An 18,811-nucleotide genomic window follows, 5' to 3' on the forward strand; every position below is an offset into this window, starting at 1 on the left:
CGTAGAAGACACGCGCGTGTGGTAAGTGGGCTCGTATGGCACCAAGGAAAAATGCATAGTGTCAATAAAAGATCTGATAGATTCGGAATCGTAAGACCGAGAATTTAGGTCAGCATTAAAGTCTCCAAGAACGATCGCGTGATTATAAAAAGCAGATAAATCAGCAACGATGTTGAAAACCTCCGATAGGTAGCCGCAGTGTGGAGGCCAATACACGACACTAAAAGGAACTTGGAACTCCAGTCCGTCGATATCTCAGCCACCAAGTATTCCGGTTTACGACAGTATACATCCTCCGAGTGCCTCAGCGTCCTAGCTCTCAATTGGTCACATAGATAGGAGGCAACGCCGCCACCCGCCTTGCCTATACGATCCTGCCTCACGATGTGGTATCCACGTAGAGATACCATATGGTCCGGAAAAGAGAGAGGGAGAGAGGGAGAGAGGGAGAGAGGGAGAGAGGGAGAGAGGGAGAGAGAGAGAGAGAGAGAGAGAGAGAGAGAGAGAGAGAGAGAGAGAGAGAGAGAGAGAGAGAGAGAGCGAGAGAGAGAGAGAGAGAGAGAGCGAGAGAGCGAGAGCGAGAGAGAGAGAGAGAGAGAGAGAGAGAGAGAGAGAGAGAGAGAGAGAGAGAGAGAGAGAGAGAGAGACTAATTTAGAGCTTGAATATTAATTATTAAACTTAATATTGATTATTAAATAATTTAATTTTAAAGTCAAGTATTTTAAATTGGAGTGTTGGGGCTCTGTTGGAAATCTACACATGAAGAAAAACGGGCTAATTACGAGCAATTCGCTGTTGATGGTGCGTAAATATTTATTTTTTATTTAATACTTTTTGTACGTTTTGGTCCCTATTCGGACCATCGTCAGCGTTTTTGTGTGATAAGATGTGTTTATTCTATGACCAACGCGACCGCCCACGAATGACGAGATATTTATTAATTAAGGAACAAGAAGCTAACTGTTAGTTTCCGACACTCATGACCAACAGTGCTCCTAACAAATTAGAGAGGCTTTTTAATTAATAAATATCATGTTATTCAAAGGCGGTCGCCGTTGGTCGTAGAATAAACACCTCTTATCTCACACAAATGCTGAAGATGGTCCGAATAGGGACTAAAATGTACGAAAAATATTAAATAAAGAATAAATATTTACGCACCGTCAACAGCGAATGGCTCTTAACCCTCAGTTGCTTTACATTTTTACACCCTGATATTACCTCACCAGGGTCTGAGAGACCCTGGCGTCTTCTCCAGCTTGTATCTTTAAGACAAATGCATCAATTTGACGTCTTTTTTTTAATCGATACGTCTTTTAAAGATCTATAAGACTGTGTGGGTTAGATTATTCCAAATTAAAAAATGTAAATGTTATTTATATATATGTCTTTATTTCAGCTATACGCCAAGAAAGGACTTGGTTTACAATTCTACTTAACACACACATCCATCCACACGTCAAACAACATTCTTCTTTACAACAAGCCGCAATACAGTATTATTTACATTATCATTATTGTTTACAGCTATTATCTTTTTTATAGCTTTCCTCTCTCCTTTTCCATAATTTATTTAGCACCTTTCCTTTTTCCATTCTAAATTTGTCATCGCATATATTCTCTAATCGTTCTCCGTTATTCCTTCCTAAGTTCTCAAACCACATACTTGTGATGTTGCACTAGCTTATATAATGCTCTAAGTTGTCCCTACCTGACTTGCAGAATCTAATGTAAATGTTATAAAAAAAAAAAAAAAAAAAAAACGTGTTTTTCTAAAGAAGCAAAAAAATTTGCTTTTTTTTTTTTCAAATTGACTAGTACTGACTAAAAAAAGATGCAAGGGTTTTATAATACATAATTCGAAAGGTCAAGAGTTGTACTTTAAGAATAAATTAGTGTCATAACGATTGGTTCCAAAAAGTATTTTTTTTTTTGCAAAATGAAATTTCATGATTTTGAAGAAAATCGATCAAATATTATTGTCTCTAAAAAACGGATTTTTTTTTTAATCGTAAAACTTGTGACCTTGGGCATAGAATATAAACATGTAGAAGATCGATATTTCCAAATTTGCGGAAGTTAAAGCATAAACAAACATTTCTGCAAAAATTCAAAATTTTATTAAAAACCCCTTGATTATTAGCAATTTTTATTCATTTTATTATATTCTTCAGTTTTTTCTACCCCTATTTCATATAAAATTCGTTAAGATTTGGTTGATTAGTTCTGGAGTTATAGAAATTTCGGTAATTTGGCACATACACACACACATACACACACACACATACATACATACAGACATTTTTTAAAATTGCAATTTTTTGACGTTTTAGAACATTCTGAACACATTTAGAAAAACAAAAAAAATTTTTTTTTTATGAAAACAGCTTCCTCTATGAGGAAGCAGAATAAGAAAAAGTATATAAAGTTTGGCTAGAAAAAAAGTTTTATTAAAAAATTATAAACACATATAAAGTTTGACTAGAAAAGCTTTATTACTAAGTTACAATCAAATATTGAAATAGAATATGAAATAGGTTTTCTGATCACCAAGATTCTTTTACGGGGGAAACCTTCATAGGTTTTCCTGGTCTCCGAGGAGAGATCAAGAAATATGATAGATTCTCATCGGCTGAAACCCGTCTGAAGCTTACCTCAGGCGGTTGGGGGCACACCGAGAACTAGCGTTTGCATTACTTCCAATGTACCACCCATTCTCATTTTCTCCGCCGGGACTAGCGCATGTCGGATGTTGTTAACATTTGCGGGACCCTGGTGTTCCAATTTGGGACGCCTTTCTTTTGCGGCGAGTAGAGACGATCAGGGTGATCTTCCCCCTACCCTCTCTCAGTCCTTCCTCGAGTGTTAGTAGGGACGGGGTTGGGACCCAAAATTTCCCGTTTGAGCTTCGGTCTCCACGGCCCTTAGGGAGGAAGGAAACACCCAGCTATGGATCCTTTCTCCCAAGGCATGCACATTATATTAGTTCAAAAGCTAGCCAACGTAGCCGGTCCGCCGCGTGCAGTACTGGAAAAGGGAGGAGGACCGAGGGCCGGTTATCTCCTCCCCTATCCGTGTCATTCCCCATTAGATGATGATGTAGATACGCAGGGACGACGCTGCCTGCGCGCCCTTGCAGCTTTACCTCCTACTCTCTAAAGGAGATGCCGCTTTTCACCATTCCTTCTCGGCCGCTTCTTTTTGGGACATTACTGTCTCACAGAAGGAGAAGACCGTCCTCCAGGAATTCTCCCTTTCCACCATCGCCACAATGATGCGTGGAAGCGAGAGGTTTTTGTTAACTTGGTTGACGAGGACACGGCGTTCTTGTATCCACGCTGGGCACACCTCCAGCGTATGCTGCGCGCTGCGCCGTGTCTCGGTTATCACCACAATAATAATATCGTGTCATGCGCTTTCTTCTGATCCGACACAGATAGTCTCCAAAGTAACCATGTCCCGTCAACATCTGTATCAGCCGGAAGATAAACCCGCCACAGGCTCTGTCCACCCAGGTTTGTAGGGTCATGTGGCCTCGACAGTCCGCAGTCCGGGGGTCCTCGGATCTGCTAGCATTCCTTCATTTCACAAGCATGGACTGTCGACTGGTCTTTCAGTATCTTGACTATCCTGGCCAATATTTCTACTCTCCTTTTGCGGAGCTCTCGCTTTTGTCAGTACACATCGGCGTGTAATTCAGCGAGGAGCTCCGCAGGGGGCAGTCCGGCCACTGCCATCGTCGCCGCATAGAACGTCCTGTAGCCGCGGATCATTCTGATGGTCATGCGGCACTGCGACCTGTGTAGCAGGGTAGCGGGACAATGCTGCGCCGGTCGTCCATCAGTCGGTCCGCCCAAACTGGTGCTCCATAAAGGGTCACTAACAGGACAGTCCCCGCATAGAGACAGCGGACTCGGCTATTCGGCCCACTAAGGGAGGAAGCGACCCAACAAGGTCCAATGTGGAAGTCAGGCCACCAAAATGTTTCCTAAAGGATCATCCGGGGTCCAGGTTGGGGCCCAGATATTTCTTTCATCTAACTTAGACACAGGCTTCACTAACCGCGTCACAGGCCAGAGGGGGAGGTGCTCCCGAGAGTCATCGTTGAAATAGATGACCTCGGTCTTCTGAGGCGCGACCTCCAGGCCCATGCCATGGATGGCGCGCACGACACACGTCACTGCCATTTTGGCTCTGGCGGTAGTTTTCCCTTAGTCTATACTCCAAAGATGTCATCTGCATAGCAGCAGAGCCAGTTGTCGGGGAGAACACGATAACCGGGGCCCCTTGATTTGACTGTGGTTTCTGGTAGTATTTCTTACGCTGAACAAAAAATTATATAGGTTTTATAGGGCTAACTGCTTTAGTTATCGAGATGTGCAGTATTAAAGTTCAAAATAAATATAATATAAATCTTTACTTGGTAATTGTACCGTGCCCAACTCACACCGCCTGGTGCACAAGGGGGGGCGGTGCGGGGGGGCAGAGCCCCCCGCCCACACTTGTAGGTTTACCCACACAATGGGGGGTGCGGGAAGGCGAAGCCCCCCTGCCCAACCCACACCGCCAAGTGCACGGGGGGGGAGGTGCGGGGGGCAGAGCCCCCCCCCGCCCACACTCGTACGTTTACTCACACAATGGGGGGTGCGGGGGAACAAAGCCCCCCCTCCCCAACCCACACCGGTGTGGTCGCCCTTAATCTATATAGACATTTACCAAGTTATATTTATTTTGAGCTTTAATAATGCATATCTCGAAAACTAAAGCAGTTAGCCCTACAAGACCTATATATTTTTTTGTTCAGCGTAAAAAATACTACCAGAAACCACAGTCAAATCAAGGGGCCCCGGTTATTGTGTTTGTGCCCAGCTGTCCGATGAAGGGGGGGAGAGGGCGCAGTAGAGCGCTTGGTCGTACGTAGAGACCCATATTCTAGGGCTAAACACTGACTTCTATGGGACTCCGCAGTACACAACCCTTCCGTGTTTATCATGAAACTCGAGCGTTCTGTCCCGGAAATACTCCCAAAAGGCTCACATACTATAAAATAGGAAAAGATGCGATAGTACTGCAATCTCATTCCTACCCTATTCCAGGGCAAGGTATTAAACGCGTTGACGATGTCTAACGACACCGCCATCGCTTCCTCGCTCTTCTCCAAGGCTTTCTCTAACAAGGGAACGGTCGGAAGTGTCCCTACCCGATTTGGATGCGCTTTGGATATGTTGTTGAGCATCAAAAAATATTAGACTCGTATTTTTTTTTTTCTGCGTATCTCGACGTTTATTGGTTGAAAATATCCCTAAAAAATAACGACCGATTTGAATGCCCTTTGGATATGTTGTTGAGCATTAAAAAACATTAGACACGTGTTTTTTTTTAGTTGCGTATCTCGACGTTTATTGGTTGAAAAAATCCCTAAAAAATAACGACCGATTTGGATGCCCTTTGGATATGTTGTTGAGCATCAAAAAACATTAGACACGTGTTTTTTTTTAGCTGCGTATCTCGACGTTTAGGGGTTGAAACAACCCCTTGAAAATAACGGATTTTATAGTTTTTAGCGAATATTTTCGAAAATATAAGGCGTAACGACAAAACATTTGTACGAAATGTTTATGGCTTTTTGTGCTCTTTACAATGGCGTAATCAAATTTTTAAAATTTGTCACATTTTTTAATTTAACCCCACCCCCACCTATTATTTTTGCCAAATATAACAATTTTTCCAACGCAAATTTAAAAGCGTCAAATGCCAAATACATCTATGTGTATTTTTATTATACCATTATTAGATTTTTGGCAAGACGAGATGATATGTGGTATAGGCGTCGCGCTGTAGGTAGGTGTTGCGTTATTTCTGTTCAGTTGCGCCGTACGCTTAAAAATTTCCATTTCAACACCGGGATGACCGAAAGCGCTGATGCAAAGGCTAGCGCAAGGCACTGACAGCGCTATTTCGAGAGTCCTAGACTAGCAACGGAATGTCGACTCCGACATTATAAATACCGCCGAATTGTAAGATCGGGCGGGCAGTCGCAAATCATAAGAGTGAGTCCCAGTTGCGCACAGAATAAATCGGACACAGCAAGTTGAATGAATCGGACACAGTAGGAAACGGACACACGGTGGTTGCAATCGGACACAGTGCGGATCGGACACAGTGCGGATCGGACACAGTGTCGATCGGACACAGTAGGAAACGGACACACGGTGGTTGCAATCGGACACAGTGCAGATCGGACACAGTGCGGATCGGACACAGTGTCGATCGGACACCAGTGTCGATCGGACACACGGTGGTTGCAATCGGACACAGTGCAGATCGGACACAGTGCGGATCGGACACAGTGTCGATCGGACACAGTAGGAAACGGACACAGTGCGGATCGGACACAGTGCGAATCGGACACAGTGTCGATCGGACACAGTAGGAAACGGACACAGTGCGGATCGGACACAGTGCGAATCGGACACAGTGTCGATCGGACACAGTAGGAAACGGACACACGGTGGTTGCAATCGGACACAGTGCAGATCGGACACAGTGCGGATCGGACACAGTGTCGATCGGACACACGGTGGTTGCAATCGGACACAGTGTAGATCGGACACAGTGCGGATCGGACACAGTGTCGATCGGATACAGTATTAAACGGACACAGTGCGGATCGGACACAGTGTCGATCGGACACAGTAGGAAACGGACACACGGTGGTTGCAATCGGACACAGTGAGAGGGTGCAGGGGAGAAAAGCCTTCCTGTTCACGTGCGCTCACGCATGTAAGCCCCCTTGCACCCCTCCATGCATGTGCTTTATAATTTCGCTTTACAACTTAGCATGTACTTTATGTTGTAAAGCGAGGTCCACGCTGCCTACCGACGGGGTGGGTGCGGGGGAGGGGGGGGCCAAAGGCCCCCCCTCACACCCCCCCGTGTGTGTGTGTGTGTGTGTGCTTCCCACGCATAATTAAACTAATGAAACTCCCAGCGTGAGACCTAACTGCTTGAATCGAGATGCTTGGTTATTATGTGTCCGATATGTGTCCGATCCGCACTGTGTCCGTTTCCTACTGTGTCCGATCGACACTGTGTCCGATCCGCACTGTGTCCGATCTTCACTGTGTCCGATTGCAACCACCGTGTGTCCGATCGACACTGTGTCCGATCCGCACTGTGTCCGATCTGCACTGTGTCCGATTGCAACTACCGTGTGTCCGTTTCCTACTGTGTCCGATCGACACTGTGTCAGAGCTGCACTGTGTCCGATCCGCACTGTGTCCGTTTCCTACTGTGTCCGATCGACACTGTGTCCGATCCGCACTGTGTCCGATTGCAACCACCGTGTGTCCGTTTCCTACTGTGTCTGATCGACACTGTGTCCGATTCATTCAACCTGCTGTGTCCGATTCATTCTGTGCGCAACTGGGACTCACTCTTATGATTTGCGACTGCCCGCCCGATCTTACAATTCGGCGGTATTTATAATGTCGGAGTCGACATTCCGTTGCTAGTCTAGGACTCTCGAAATAGCGCTGTCAGTGCCTTGCGCTAGCCTTTGCATCAGCGCTTTCGGTCATCCCGGAGTTAAAATAAAAATTTTTAAGCGTACGGCGCAACTGAACAGAAATAACGCAACACCTACCTACAGCGCGACGCCTATACCACATATCATCTCGTCTTGCCAAAAATCTAATAATGGTATAATAAAAATACACATAGATGTATTTGGCATTTGACGCTCTTAAATTTGCGTTGGAAAAATTGTTACATTTGGCAAAAATAATAGGTGGGGGTGGGGTTAAATTAAAAAATGTGACAAATTTTAAAAATTTGATTACGCCATTGTAAAGAGCACAAAAAGCCATAAACATTTCGTACAAATGTTTTGTCGTTACGCCTTATATTTTCGAAAATATTCGCTAAAAACTATAAAATCCGTTATTTTCAAGGGGTTGTTTCAACCCCTAAACGTCGAGATACGCAGCTAAAAAAAAACACGTGTCTAATGTTTTTTGATGCTCAACAACATATCCAAAGGGCATCCAAATCGGTCGTTATTTTTTAGGGATTTTTTCAACCAATAAACGTCGAGATACGCAACTAAAAAAAAAACACGTGTCTAATGTTTTTTGATGCTCAACAACATATCCAAAGGGCATCCAAATCGGTCGTTATTTTTTAGGGATATTTTCAACCAATAAACGTCGAGATACGCAGAAAAAAAAAATACGAGTCTAATATTTTTTGATGCTCAACAACATATCCAAAGCGCATCCAAATCGAGTAGGGACACTTCCGACCGTTCCCTTGTAAGAGGGACCTGAGGTGAAGAATTGCGTCAATTGTCGATCATCCCTCCCGGAATCCGAACTGCTCGTCCTGGAGGCCGGGATCGTCCCGGGACATATCCCAGACAAGACGAGCCGCAATTACACGCTCAAAAAGCTTGCCCACCTCGTTTAACAGGCGTATTGGCTTGTACGCGAAAGGATGCTCAGCGGCTTTGCCCTTTTTTCGGAGGAAGACCAACCTAGTCCTTCTCCAGACCAAGAGAAAAACTCCTTTTCTCAAGCAGTCGGTGAACATCCACTTGAGAAATCCGGACAGGTAAGATAGGGCCAGGGTCAACACCTTTCTTGAGATGCCCTCGGGACCGGGGGGTTATGCTTGCACCGAGCCCCTTGGCGGTAGCCGCCAGCTCTTCCCCGGTGACTCCTATGTCGTCCGTTCACGCGGGTGCGTTTCGATTAGGCAATGACGGGGGCATTGCCCAGGCGGACTGAAGTCCTTTTCCACGAAGGGGAGAAAAGAGCCCCGAGGATTTTGTCCAGGAATTGGGGATCCAGGGTCTCCGTAATCGAAGTCTCTTCGTCACTACCTTATATAGTCGCCCGCAACGGATTCCAATCCAGAGAGGCTAGCTACTCATTCTAGGTCCTGAACTTTGGCACACAGATATAATTATTCATTAGTGTAATCCGACCCTAGCGGCACAACACCGTGCTGAAGGAGTTCCGTGCGGCTTGGTACTCCCCTAGCAGATCTCGCAGAATCATCGGGCATGTCTCCAGAGCCTCCTGGCTCAGACGGAGGAGCCGTAAATACTGGGCGAACACCCCCGTTTACCAGTAAGCCCAGCAGAGTAACCTCCAAAATTGCCAGATTTAACGCCTCTTGATTTTTACGTATAGGAAACCTTAAAAAATAATGTTTACAGAATACAAAAGAAATTTCGCGTAAAGATTTAATGTAACAAATTAATAACTCTCAATTACTGAGACGCAATAAAAATCTCAGATGCATTGTAATAAGTTTATTACATCGATGTCAAGATGATATTGTCGCACAAGGACTACATTTTCAAATAGGTTACTAACAGTGTAAGTCGTCTCATTCATATTCTGTACAATGGAAAATTTGTTGTTATCTATATTTCATGTTCTATTTCAATATTTGTTGTTAATGTGATCACTTCTATACTCTGTAAATCTTACATTTTAAAGTTCTCCATAAATAAAAATCAAGAGATGTTAAATCTGGTAATCTCAAACATCAGAGGATCATTTTTATCTATTTCATGTTTCCATTTCAATATTTGTTTATAACTTTGTAATAAAGCATTTCTGGCCAAACTTTATTTAACATTTTTTTCTTATTTTTACTTGTAAAATATGCTCTCGCAGTTTGTTGGGTAAAATTCTGGACCCTGTATATCTACTAACAATAAGTAAGAAAACATTGTGTCGCCAATTATAAATAATAAATATTTATTGATACTTATTGTTAGATCGTACCCAACCGCCACGAAGGAGATGGAATTTTTAGAAAAAGATCCAACCAAGAAAAGAACATACTCTAGATTATTATATGCTCTATGTTTCTTTCATGCAGTAATTCAAGAACGTCGAAACTATGGTTCTCAAGGTTGGAATATTCGATACGGTTCGTAATGCATTTATTTGCTGATAGAAAGTTGATATATTGTCTACTATTAGATAATTGTGCATTTTCTTACATTAACGTTTTCTTTCTTTCTAGATTTCAATGAATCCGACTTGCAAATATCCGCGCAACAACTTAAATTGTTCGTCCAAAATTACGAACACATGCCATTTGATGCAATTACATATCTTATCGGCGAATGCAATTATGGAGGTAGAGTGACAGATGAGAGGGATAGAAGATGTCTAATTACTATTTTGAAGGACTTTTTTAACCCAGACGTAATCACGAATCTGAATTACTCTTTCGTGGATGTTGATTCAGAATACACCTTTCCAAAAAAGTATTTACCGTATAAAATATCTTAAAACACATGATCTTAATTTTAAAGGGTTTTCCTAGTGTGACAGGGCCTAAAATAGAGTGATTTTTTGGAAATTTTGAAAGAAAAACGACAAAACCAATCAATTTTCAATTTTTTGTACATATTTTACTATATTTTAAGAGTGCATACAAATTTTTTTAAGATCAAATATCTATTATTAACTCCGTGCCAGCCATCTTACTAAAGCACCTCGAAAAAAAAATTTGTGGACGGTGACCACGATTGTAGCTGTTGTCTGAAACAAAAAGGCAAAAGAATTCTTAATTTGCTTGAATGTGGCTATTGTCTGAACCAGAATTATGAAAAAATAATGATAATCGCTATATTTTAAATTTTCAATATTTTTTCATGATTTTAGTTCAGACGATAGCCACACTCAAGCAGATTAAAAATTTTTTTGCCTTTTTGTTTCAGATAACTACAACGGCTGCAATCGTGGTCACCCTCCACAAATTTTTTTTCGAGGCACTCCAACAGGATGGCTGGCACGAACTTAATAACATATATTTGATCTTGAAAAAATTTGTATGCACTCTTAAAATATGGTAAATTATGTAGGAAAAGTTGTAAATCGATTGGTTTTGTCGTTTTTCTTTCAAAATTTTCCAAAAATCACTCTATTTTAGGCCCTGTCACACTAAGGAAACCTTTTAAATAGCTAAATAAATTGATAGAATATTTTATTGTACCTCTTAGAGTTACAACTAAAGTATGCAAAAATATACAAAAAATTAGCATATACAGATTTAACGCCTTTTGATTTTTACTTATGGGGAAGTTTAAAAAATAAAGTTTATGGAGTACAGAAATGACTTTGCGTGAAGATTTAATGCAACGAATTAAGAAAAAAACTCATAAATCTATCTTTATTGCTTATCCCCGCAGGGTTTGCAAGGCGTTTTTACAAGGAACGTTACCCAAACCTTTACACTACTACCCTTCTCCTCTCACTTTAACTCTTTACCAACAACTTAACGTCTCTTCCGAAAGACGGAGCCCAGTTCGCTCCGCACAAGAGCCTATCTTGCACGGAGGGGCGCAACTGCCGGAAAAACATTCCATGTTTACATGGCTCTAGTGGACTCGAACCTGGTTCCTCAGATTACGAGTCTGGCGCTCTACCATTAGACCACACTGTTGCCCTTGCAACGAATTAATAATTCAATTACTGAGATGCAACAAAATTCTCAGGAAATTTGTATTGTAATAAGTTCCGTATTACATCAATGTCAAGGTGATACTGTCGGGCAAGGACGACATTTTGAAATGCGTTACTAATTGTGTTACTATGTTGTTTCATTCATATTCTGTACAATGGAAAATTCGTTACCTATATTTCATATTCTATTTCAATATTTGTTGTTAATATAATCACTTCTGTACTGTAAACCTTATTTTTTAAAGTTCCTTATAAGTAAAAATTAAGAGGCGATTTCAAAGGTTACAGGACCATTTTTACCTATTTCATGTTCCGTTTCAATATTTGTTTATAACATTATAACGTTATAATAAAGCATTATTATAATAAATTATTGCTGCAATATTTTGTGCTGTAGGGGATATAACGTATAACATTCTATATAACATTTTTTTTATTTTTACTTGTAGAATATGCTCCCGCAGTTTGTGGAATAAAACCCGGGATACCCTGTATATGCAGTCATATATAATCTGTACAAACACAAAACATCCACTTTTATACACACAAATATAAACTACCGTTCAAAAGTTTGGAAGCATTATTTTTTTAAGAAAAAAGTTAATATAAAAAAATGTCATATGAGAAATTTTACTATCTGACTTAAGGGGATCCTGGAGCCGTATGATTTACCGACATTATCGTTTTTCGATGGATTTTTTAATTGGGTTTATAGAATTGCAAAAATCTTTTACAGAATTAAAGTACGTACAAAAATCTAGGGTAACAAACGCGATTTTATATCAAAAACACCAAAAAATTAAAAATATTACTTATTTGGGCACATACACATCTGTCACCTGACGACAATATTTGCTTAAAACAAAAATTCTGCAGTTTATACATACATAATGTTTATCATCTGCCCTTGGGAAAACATGTAGGAATAATATCGTGCAAGTAGAAGTAAGATTCAATGCGTACAAAAAAAGATCCATCGAAAAATTATTTTAGTAATGCAAATACGGATGCAGAATGACAAGAAGAGCAGCAACAGTAGTTGTTGGATCTTGCGAGAGATGGCGAGCAATCGAAAAAAGGACAGATGTCATTTCGTTAGACAAAGACAGATATAAGGAAAACAAAATTAGAAAGGTTGACATTATCGACATCGAGGAAGTTCGTCTATCACTGCAGGATCCCCTTAAGGGGATCCTATAGCCGGGTCTGTAATACCGACATTTGTTTTAACCTTAACTTGCGAAAACATTCGCTTTATATAAAAATTCTACAATGTATTGTTACAAAAAGACTGTGGCGTGGCCAGCGGATTACATCTAAAAATACGATACCGTTGTCAGAATTAGGTTTAGACTCTAAACAAAAAAGTTATCTGTGAAAAATGATTATTGCAAACGTACACTAAAAGTGGGGCGCGTGCACTTTGTCTTTTGTGGGGCGCGTCTTTTTGTAACAATACATTGTAGAATTTTTATATAAAGCGAATGTTTTCGCAAGTTAAGGTTAAAACAAATGTCGGTATTACAAACCCGGCTATAGGAAACCCTTAACTATTAAACACAGCATTACTTCAAAATTAATTATTTTTCAAGGAAGTATTTTATTTAAAGAATTTTACCTTTAATTTAAAAAGTAAATATGCTATGCCATTGTTCTGTTATAAAAAAAGAACAAGTTTTTACAGTTTGAGTAAAATATAATAATTGTTATTTTCATATTTATTATAAGTAGCTAATCTATGGGCGTTCTGGATCAAGACGTGGTGGGGAGATGACGTCATTGGCGTGAAGGGGAGATGACGGCGTGGATGAGGGTGGCAGGGGGTGGTGGGGTGGCGGGGAGAGGGGAAAATAAATTTAAAAAATAAATAAATAAATAAAAAATTAAATAAATTAATAAATAGAATAATTAAAAAAAATAAATAGATAAATAAAAAATTAAATAGATTAATAAATAGAAAATTAAAAAAATAAATAAATAAATAGATAATTAAATAGATTAATAAATAGAAAATTAAATAAATTAATAAATAGATAAATAAAAAATTAAATAGATAAATAGATAGATAAATAGATAAATAAATAGATAAATAAATAAATAAATAAATAAATAAATATGGTGCCGAAGGCCATTTTCTAGGTCTGCGTTCAACAAAAAAAAATTAACAAAAAAATCAACAAAAAACCATATTTTACGTGACAAGCCATAGATTTTAGCTGAACGCAGGAAAAGGTTCTTTCAAGATTACAGCCGGATATTTACTTTCTTAAAGAAAGTTTCTTTGTGTGTAGAGGCACATCATTCCGATAATTTTTTTCTGATGATAGGCTACTATAATTTATGACCCACAATTGTCACGTCCTATGAAGAGCTATGAGGATGGAAAACAGGGACGGACAAGTTCGTACGTGTCGTGACGAGATTATTCCATTTTAGATAAAAGTTTTCATCATTGAACGCATTTGAAAAATTTACGAGATAGACTTTGACTCATCCTGAAAAATAAGAGAAAAGGAATTTGTTTGTGTATGAAACACGGACGCTGTGTGTCAACCTTGTCAGAAGGTTCGATCGTCAAGGCAGAGGTCACGGTTGAAATTAACGAATTCTCTGTAGGGGCTCCACATAGAAAGTTTATTAGAGTCAGGTGGAGGCGAGCGATAGTGGTGAACAATTGGAGGCGTGCGAGACGTCGCTTATAAGTGGAGGCGCGCACGGCACCGGATATTCGGAGTCGGTCGACACGTAACGCGCCCAGGCGCTTTGGTTGTCGGTTCTCCGCCGAACGGGCAAGCGCGCGAACGAACTCGGAGCGGCAGCAAGTTTAGTAATACTCGAGCGTGCACCCGAATGCAGAACGTTTTCTTGACGATAGATGAGGCGGGTTGCGATCTCAAAGATCCCGATTTTCTACTTGTTCGGATTGCGCACAAATATACCGTCGAAGATAGGCACTAAATCGAACCGTTTTGTTTGGTAGCTAATTGCCGACACGCTCCAGAGATCTGTGCACATGTTAAATTTCCGCTAATCGCGCCGGTTTGACAGCTATCGTGGGAGAGGAAATCGCACGTGGAACAGCGGGCCAGGCGGCCCAATAGCGAGAGGGATTACCGCGACGCGACGTTGCTCGCTGATTCCGGAACAGAATTTGTTACGGGGAACGTGAGGATTGAAGAAAAAATAGATCCAAGTAGAAGTTACAAAAATGTTTATTTCTACAAATTATTTATATAAAAAAATACAATTTAGTCGCTTAATTTACAATCCGCGATTCGATAAAATTATACGGCGAATTTTGATAAAACGCAGCAAAATAAGTTCTAAAAATACTATATTAAAATACATATCAAGGAAAGTTAAATCGGTTATTTGCGTACGTACATTACGCTCGATGTCGTTATAACTTTTTCTGATAATTAATTTCACAATATCTTCATTTATATAACTGTTAAAAAGATTGAACTCTATTTCCTTAATAAGATAACGCATGCAATCGTTAACACTATTAGCCACTGATTTTAAATGTGATAAATGCGCATCAATGCATTTTGCAATATTTTTCAATCCGAGAAATGTAGGCTTTTGCATCACAATTGCCACTGAATATGTTTTTTGTTTCTTCGTTGGTGAATAATTCTTCTCCTCGTTTTCCATGTACGCTATCAATATAGATCTTGCTCTATAGGCCGAGGTAAAATTGACGAAGATATTGTTAATAGAGATAGAATTAGGCTTCAATTTGGTTTCTCCATTTAAATATTTGTTCACGAGTCCCATGTTCTCTTGAAACTGCTGCCATGATTTCTCGTCGAAATAAACGCCGTCAGCACTGTTGCCGGTTAATTTGACCATCGGCATGAAAACTCCTCCGTTTGTTGCTTGCAAACCCACATAAATTCTCTTCGTATGGGAGCTGTTAAGTCCATATGTTGTCGATAGCAGCATATAAAGTTGCTCGTTTCTTCCCTCGAAGCCGCGAAGTCCCTTATCGGGAATATCGCGAGTGAACATCCTCTTCTCAGAATTATTTACGTCTTCACTGCGACCAGCCATTGTTGTTATTTCTCCGTAAGAGGTATACTTTTTTTTCACTGTTGAAGTTGTCGCTTCGAACAATGAGACTCGAATGATTTTGACTGCATAACACTAGTTAAAACGTTAACTCTGTTTGCAACGTTTAAAAAAAAATTGGACAGCGCGCGCAGATAAAAAATTAGTAATTTATTTTTTAAAAGATCCCAATTCTTTCTGGTGTTGCGACCACCAGTTAAATAATTTTAATACATTTTGTAATGCGCAATTCTTAACATGTTTTCCGCATCGCATAGTGTTAGTAACATCTAGATTATTTAAAGATTTGACATCTTCGTAATCCGCATCCAAAGTCTCGATGATCAGCTTTTTTCTCGCATAATTCTCAAGTAGATCCACCAGCCATTCTTGTTTCTGGCATCCCTTGACATACACGAGAGTCAGTATCTCGTCATCCTCTTCTGTACCAAGCACGGCTGACGTGATTAGGCGTTTTACCATATCGTACGGCACGTTTCCCTCATCCCATGGTAATCCATGGTGATTTGCAATTAACCAGGAAGCACATGACTTGTCGGATTTTGCGAGAAGATTCCATGGTATGGGGCATGTAAAGATCTAATGCTCCAGAACGGTCCCGTTTCTCAGCACCGCTGCTTCCTTTACGACAAATTTCATCCTGACGATAAATCCTTGCAGATCGACAAACGTTGGCGATTTACATGAGTTTGCGCACTACATTAGACAACGGGCAGTATTCTATTACGCGATCGTACAAGATGAGACAATAGGCGGTAGTATTTGCAGGTACATTTTCTTTACAGTCAAATTCTATTCGCACATCCACGGTGGCGCTCTTGACAGACTCGTTTTGTCGCGAGCAATCGATGACAACAAAAGGTCCTTTTATCAGGAATGTATACACGCTACAAAGCGTATCACTGGAATCGTATTCATTTTACGAAAACGCGTGTACATATCAAAAAGAAGGCCGTATCGATTTTTAGTAAAATCTAGGTTCAAGTCATTGTACGGATAAAATTCGAAGTTTAGATTAAACTTGACATTGGTCAAATTACAGTCATCGAATACGCTAACATTTTGAAACATGATATTCTTGCGGCCGGTCTGCAGCGCAAAAATAACGTATCGCGGCTTCTCTAGCTGAGTCGCAGTTTTGACAGCCCACGAATGCTTGGTCGTGCTCTGCAAGAGGAGATACTCGTACAGATCCCACAAACAAAAACTGACACTAAGATATCGCCTGCTCCCCAAGGCCCGTAACAAGGATAGTTTATTAACCTCGTTTAACGTAACGTGAGGCATTCGCCACTGTACTTTAAACAATTCGATTTCCGGCTCCGTCGCCGAATTTCCTACAATGCAAATGTTACGCGGACGTATCAAAATTAATTAGTGGCAAGCGTTAACAATAACGCGTTTGTAATCCTTGCAAAAGCCCAGCAACATCTTGAGCGGTACGCAAAAGTTGAAGTATCCTTCCGGTATGCTCGATGAAACGTCCCATCCAGCATTGCGCATGAGTTGAGAATTATTATACGATAGCGATACGTAGTTCTTGATGGTACTGGTTATTCCAACGTTTCTGTTGCGATCAATCTCCACACCGTTGAGCTCGTATCGAATCTCATCGAACATGAACGCTGCACAATTACTTACAAGCGTTGCCTGAGACTCGTCATTGCTTCTCTTTATTGTCAATCTTCCTTCGACGTAGAGAAAGCTTTCGCACGGCAACGTGTATAAATCTTGTTGTTGTATGGGTATTCTTATCTCATCTTTGTGTCCAAACGTCGTATTGGCGTACGGATTGTACGTCTGAGTCTCAAAATCTTGACGACGCTATCGTCAAAGATTAGTTCACCTCCAATGTTTAAGATATTAGCCATTTCGTACGACAAAACCCAATAATTTCAAAAATTCAACGTTTGACGCAGTGAGTTTCTTCTTTGGCGATCGGATTGTCTCTTTAATTTTGTTACTCGTCTGTCGCACCTTCTCCACTTCGTTCAGTACGAGCATCTCACAGTTTACTACAGTCGTCGTCTTTGCACATGCAGTCTAACGGTGATCTCTTCTCCGCAAAAATCAATCAATCGACCGTCCTGATCCACCACGCGAATCGTTAGGTCAGTAGTGCTCCGTACGATGATCGGAAGATAAATGATCTGTGCCGGGGTTTCCGATATCTTATATCCTGGTGGCACATTCGGCGAAAACTTATGTATCGTGTGCACGTACTTGTCGTTGCTGTACGCACCCGCGGTCACGTTACACTCTATGTGTTGAGAATCTAACGCTCGAAAAGTGAAAGCGAGCGTTGGGAATATTTGAGAACGCTCGATTTGCTCCAAAACGCGTTTATTTGCCTTTCCCCCGTTTTTTTGGTGTTTTCGCTCGCGCCCGGACCACAGGTGTACATCGCGTGATCGTTCGTACTGCGACCAATAGTCTGGTCGCTCGACGATTTGGAGCCAATCAACGTTTCTCACGTCTTGAAATTTCTCGCGGAAAAGTTCGGAGCTCCGGCCGCGATCGCTTCGCTTGCTCCGGCCGGGAGCTCAGTGAACCCTAGCGAGTCGTACGCGACACGTGTATTTGTCGATAGCGAAAAACGGAGTCGAATCGTAGCGAAGCCTAAGTGGTGTAATAGCGAGTGCGATCTTTCCACGCGAATCTGACATTGTAACCAGCTTTCAATAAAGTGACTCTTGTCTCGTTTTACACGAGCTATTGACTATTTTTTGTGCTCTCTTCGGGCGGCGCGCGAAAACATCGAGCGGTCCACTAACACTATGCGAATGATGTTTACATTGATAATATTTATCGGTACGTCCGATTCGTACCATTGTCGCGGCTCCAGCACACGATTCGCTGAAAATCACAGCAGCGGATTGATAAAATTGATTGTATTAAATACGTGTTTATATCATGCAATTCGTACGATCCTTCGGGAACGGTAATCTTTTTGCCGTCAAAGTAAAATTTATTGTTCGAAGAATTTACATACACGGTACTGTATACACACACACGGTATTGTAAGTTATTTGCGAGATAGCTTGACGAGCCGCGAATCGCACCGGAACTACGGTAACGGAAACGGCGAGGTCGAGAGTATTGTTGAACAGACCTCTCGTACGAGACAGGAGGCAAGAGGACAGGAAAAGAAGAGATGGAACGGGTGCAATGACCACCAACGACGAAGTACTCTTAATCACAGTGTATTGTCAACGTGGTTACAAAGTAGAAAACCGGTACACGTACG

General features: G+C 41.0%; 1 protein-coding gene across 1 annotated transcript; it reads right to left on the reverse strand.

Moving 5' to 3' along the window:
* Positions 1–14,751: 14,751 nt before the first annotated feature.
* LOC139821388 (uncharacterized) lies at positions 14,752–15,546 on the reverse strand. The gene has a single exon (XM_071792394.1). It carries the CDS (start codon positions 15,544–15,546, stop codon positions 14,752–14,754), a length of 795 nt encoding a protein of 264 aa, XP_071648495.1.
* Positions 15,547–18,811: the final 3,265 nt, after the last annotated feature.

Source organism: Temnothorax longispinosus, chromosome 11, assembly GCF_030848805.1.
Source record: "Temnothorax longispinosus isolate EJ_2023e chromosome 11, Tlon_JGU_v1, whole genome shotgun sequence".
In the NCBI taxonomy this organism is placed as follows: Eukaryota; Metazoa; Arthropoda; class Insecta; order Hymenoptera; family Formicidae; genus Temnothorax; species Temnothorax longispinosus.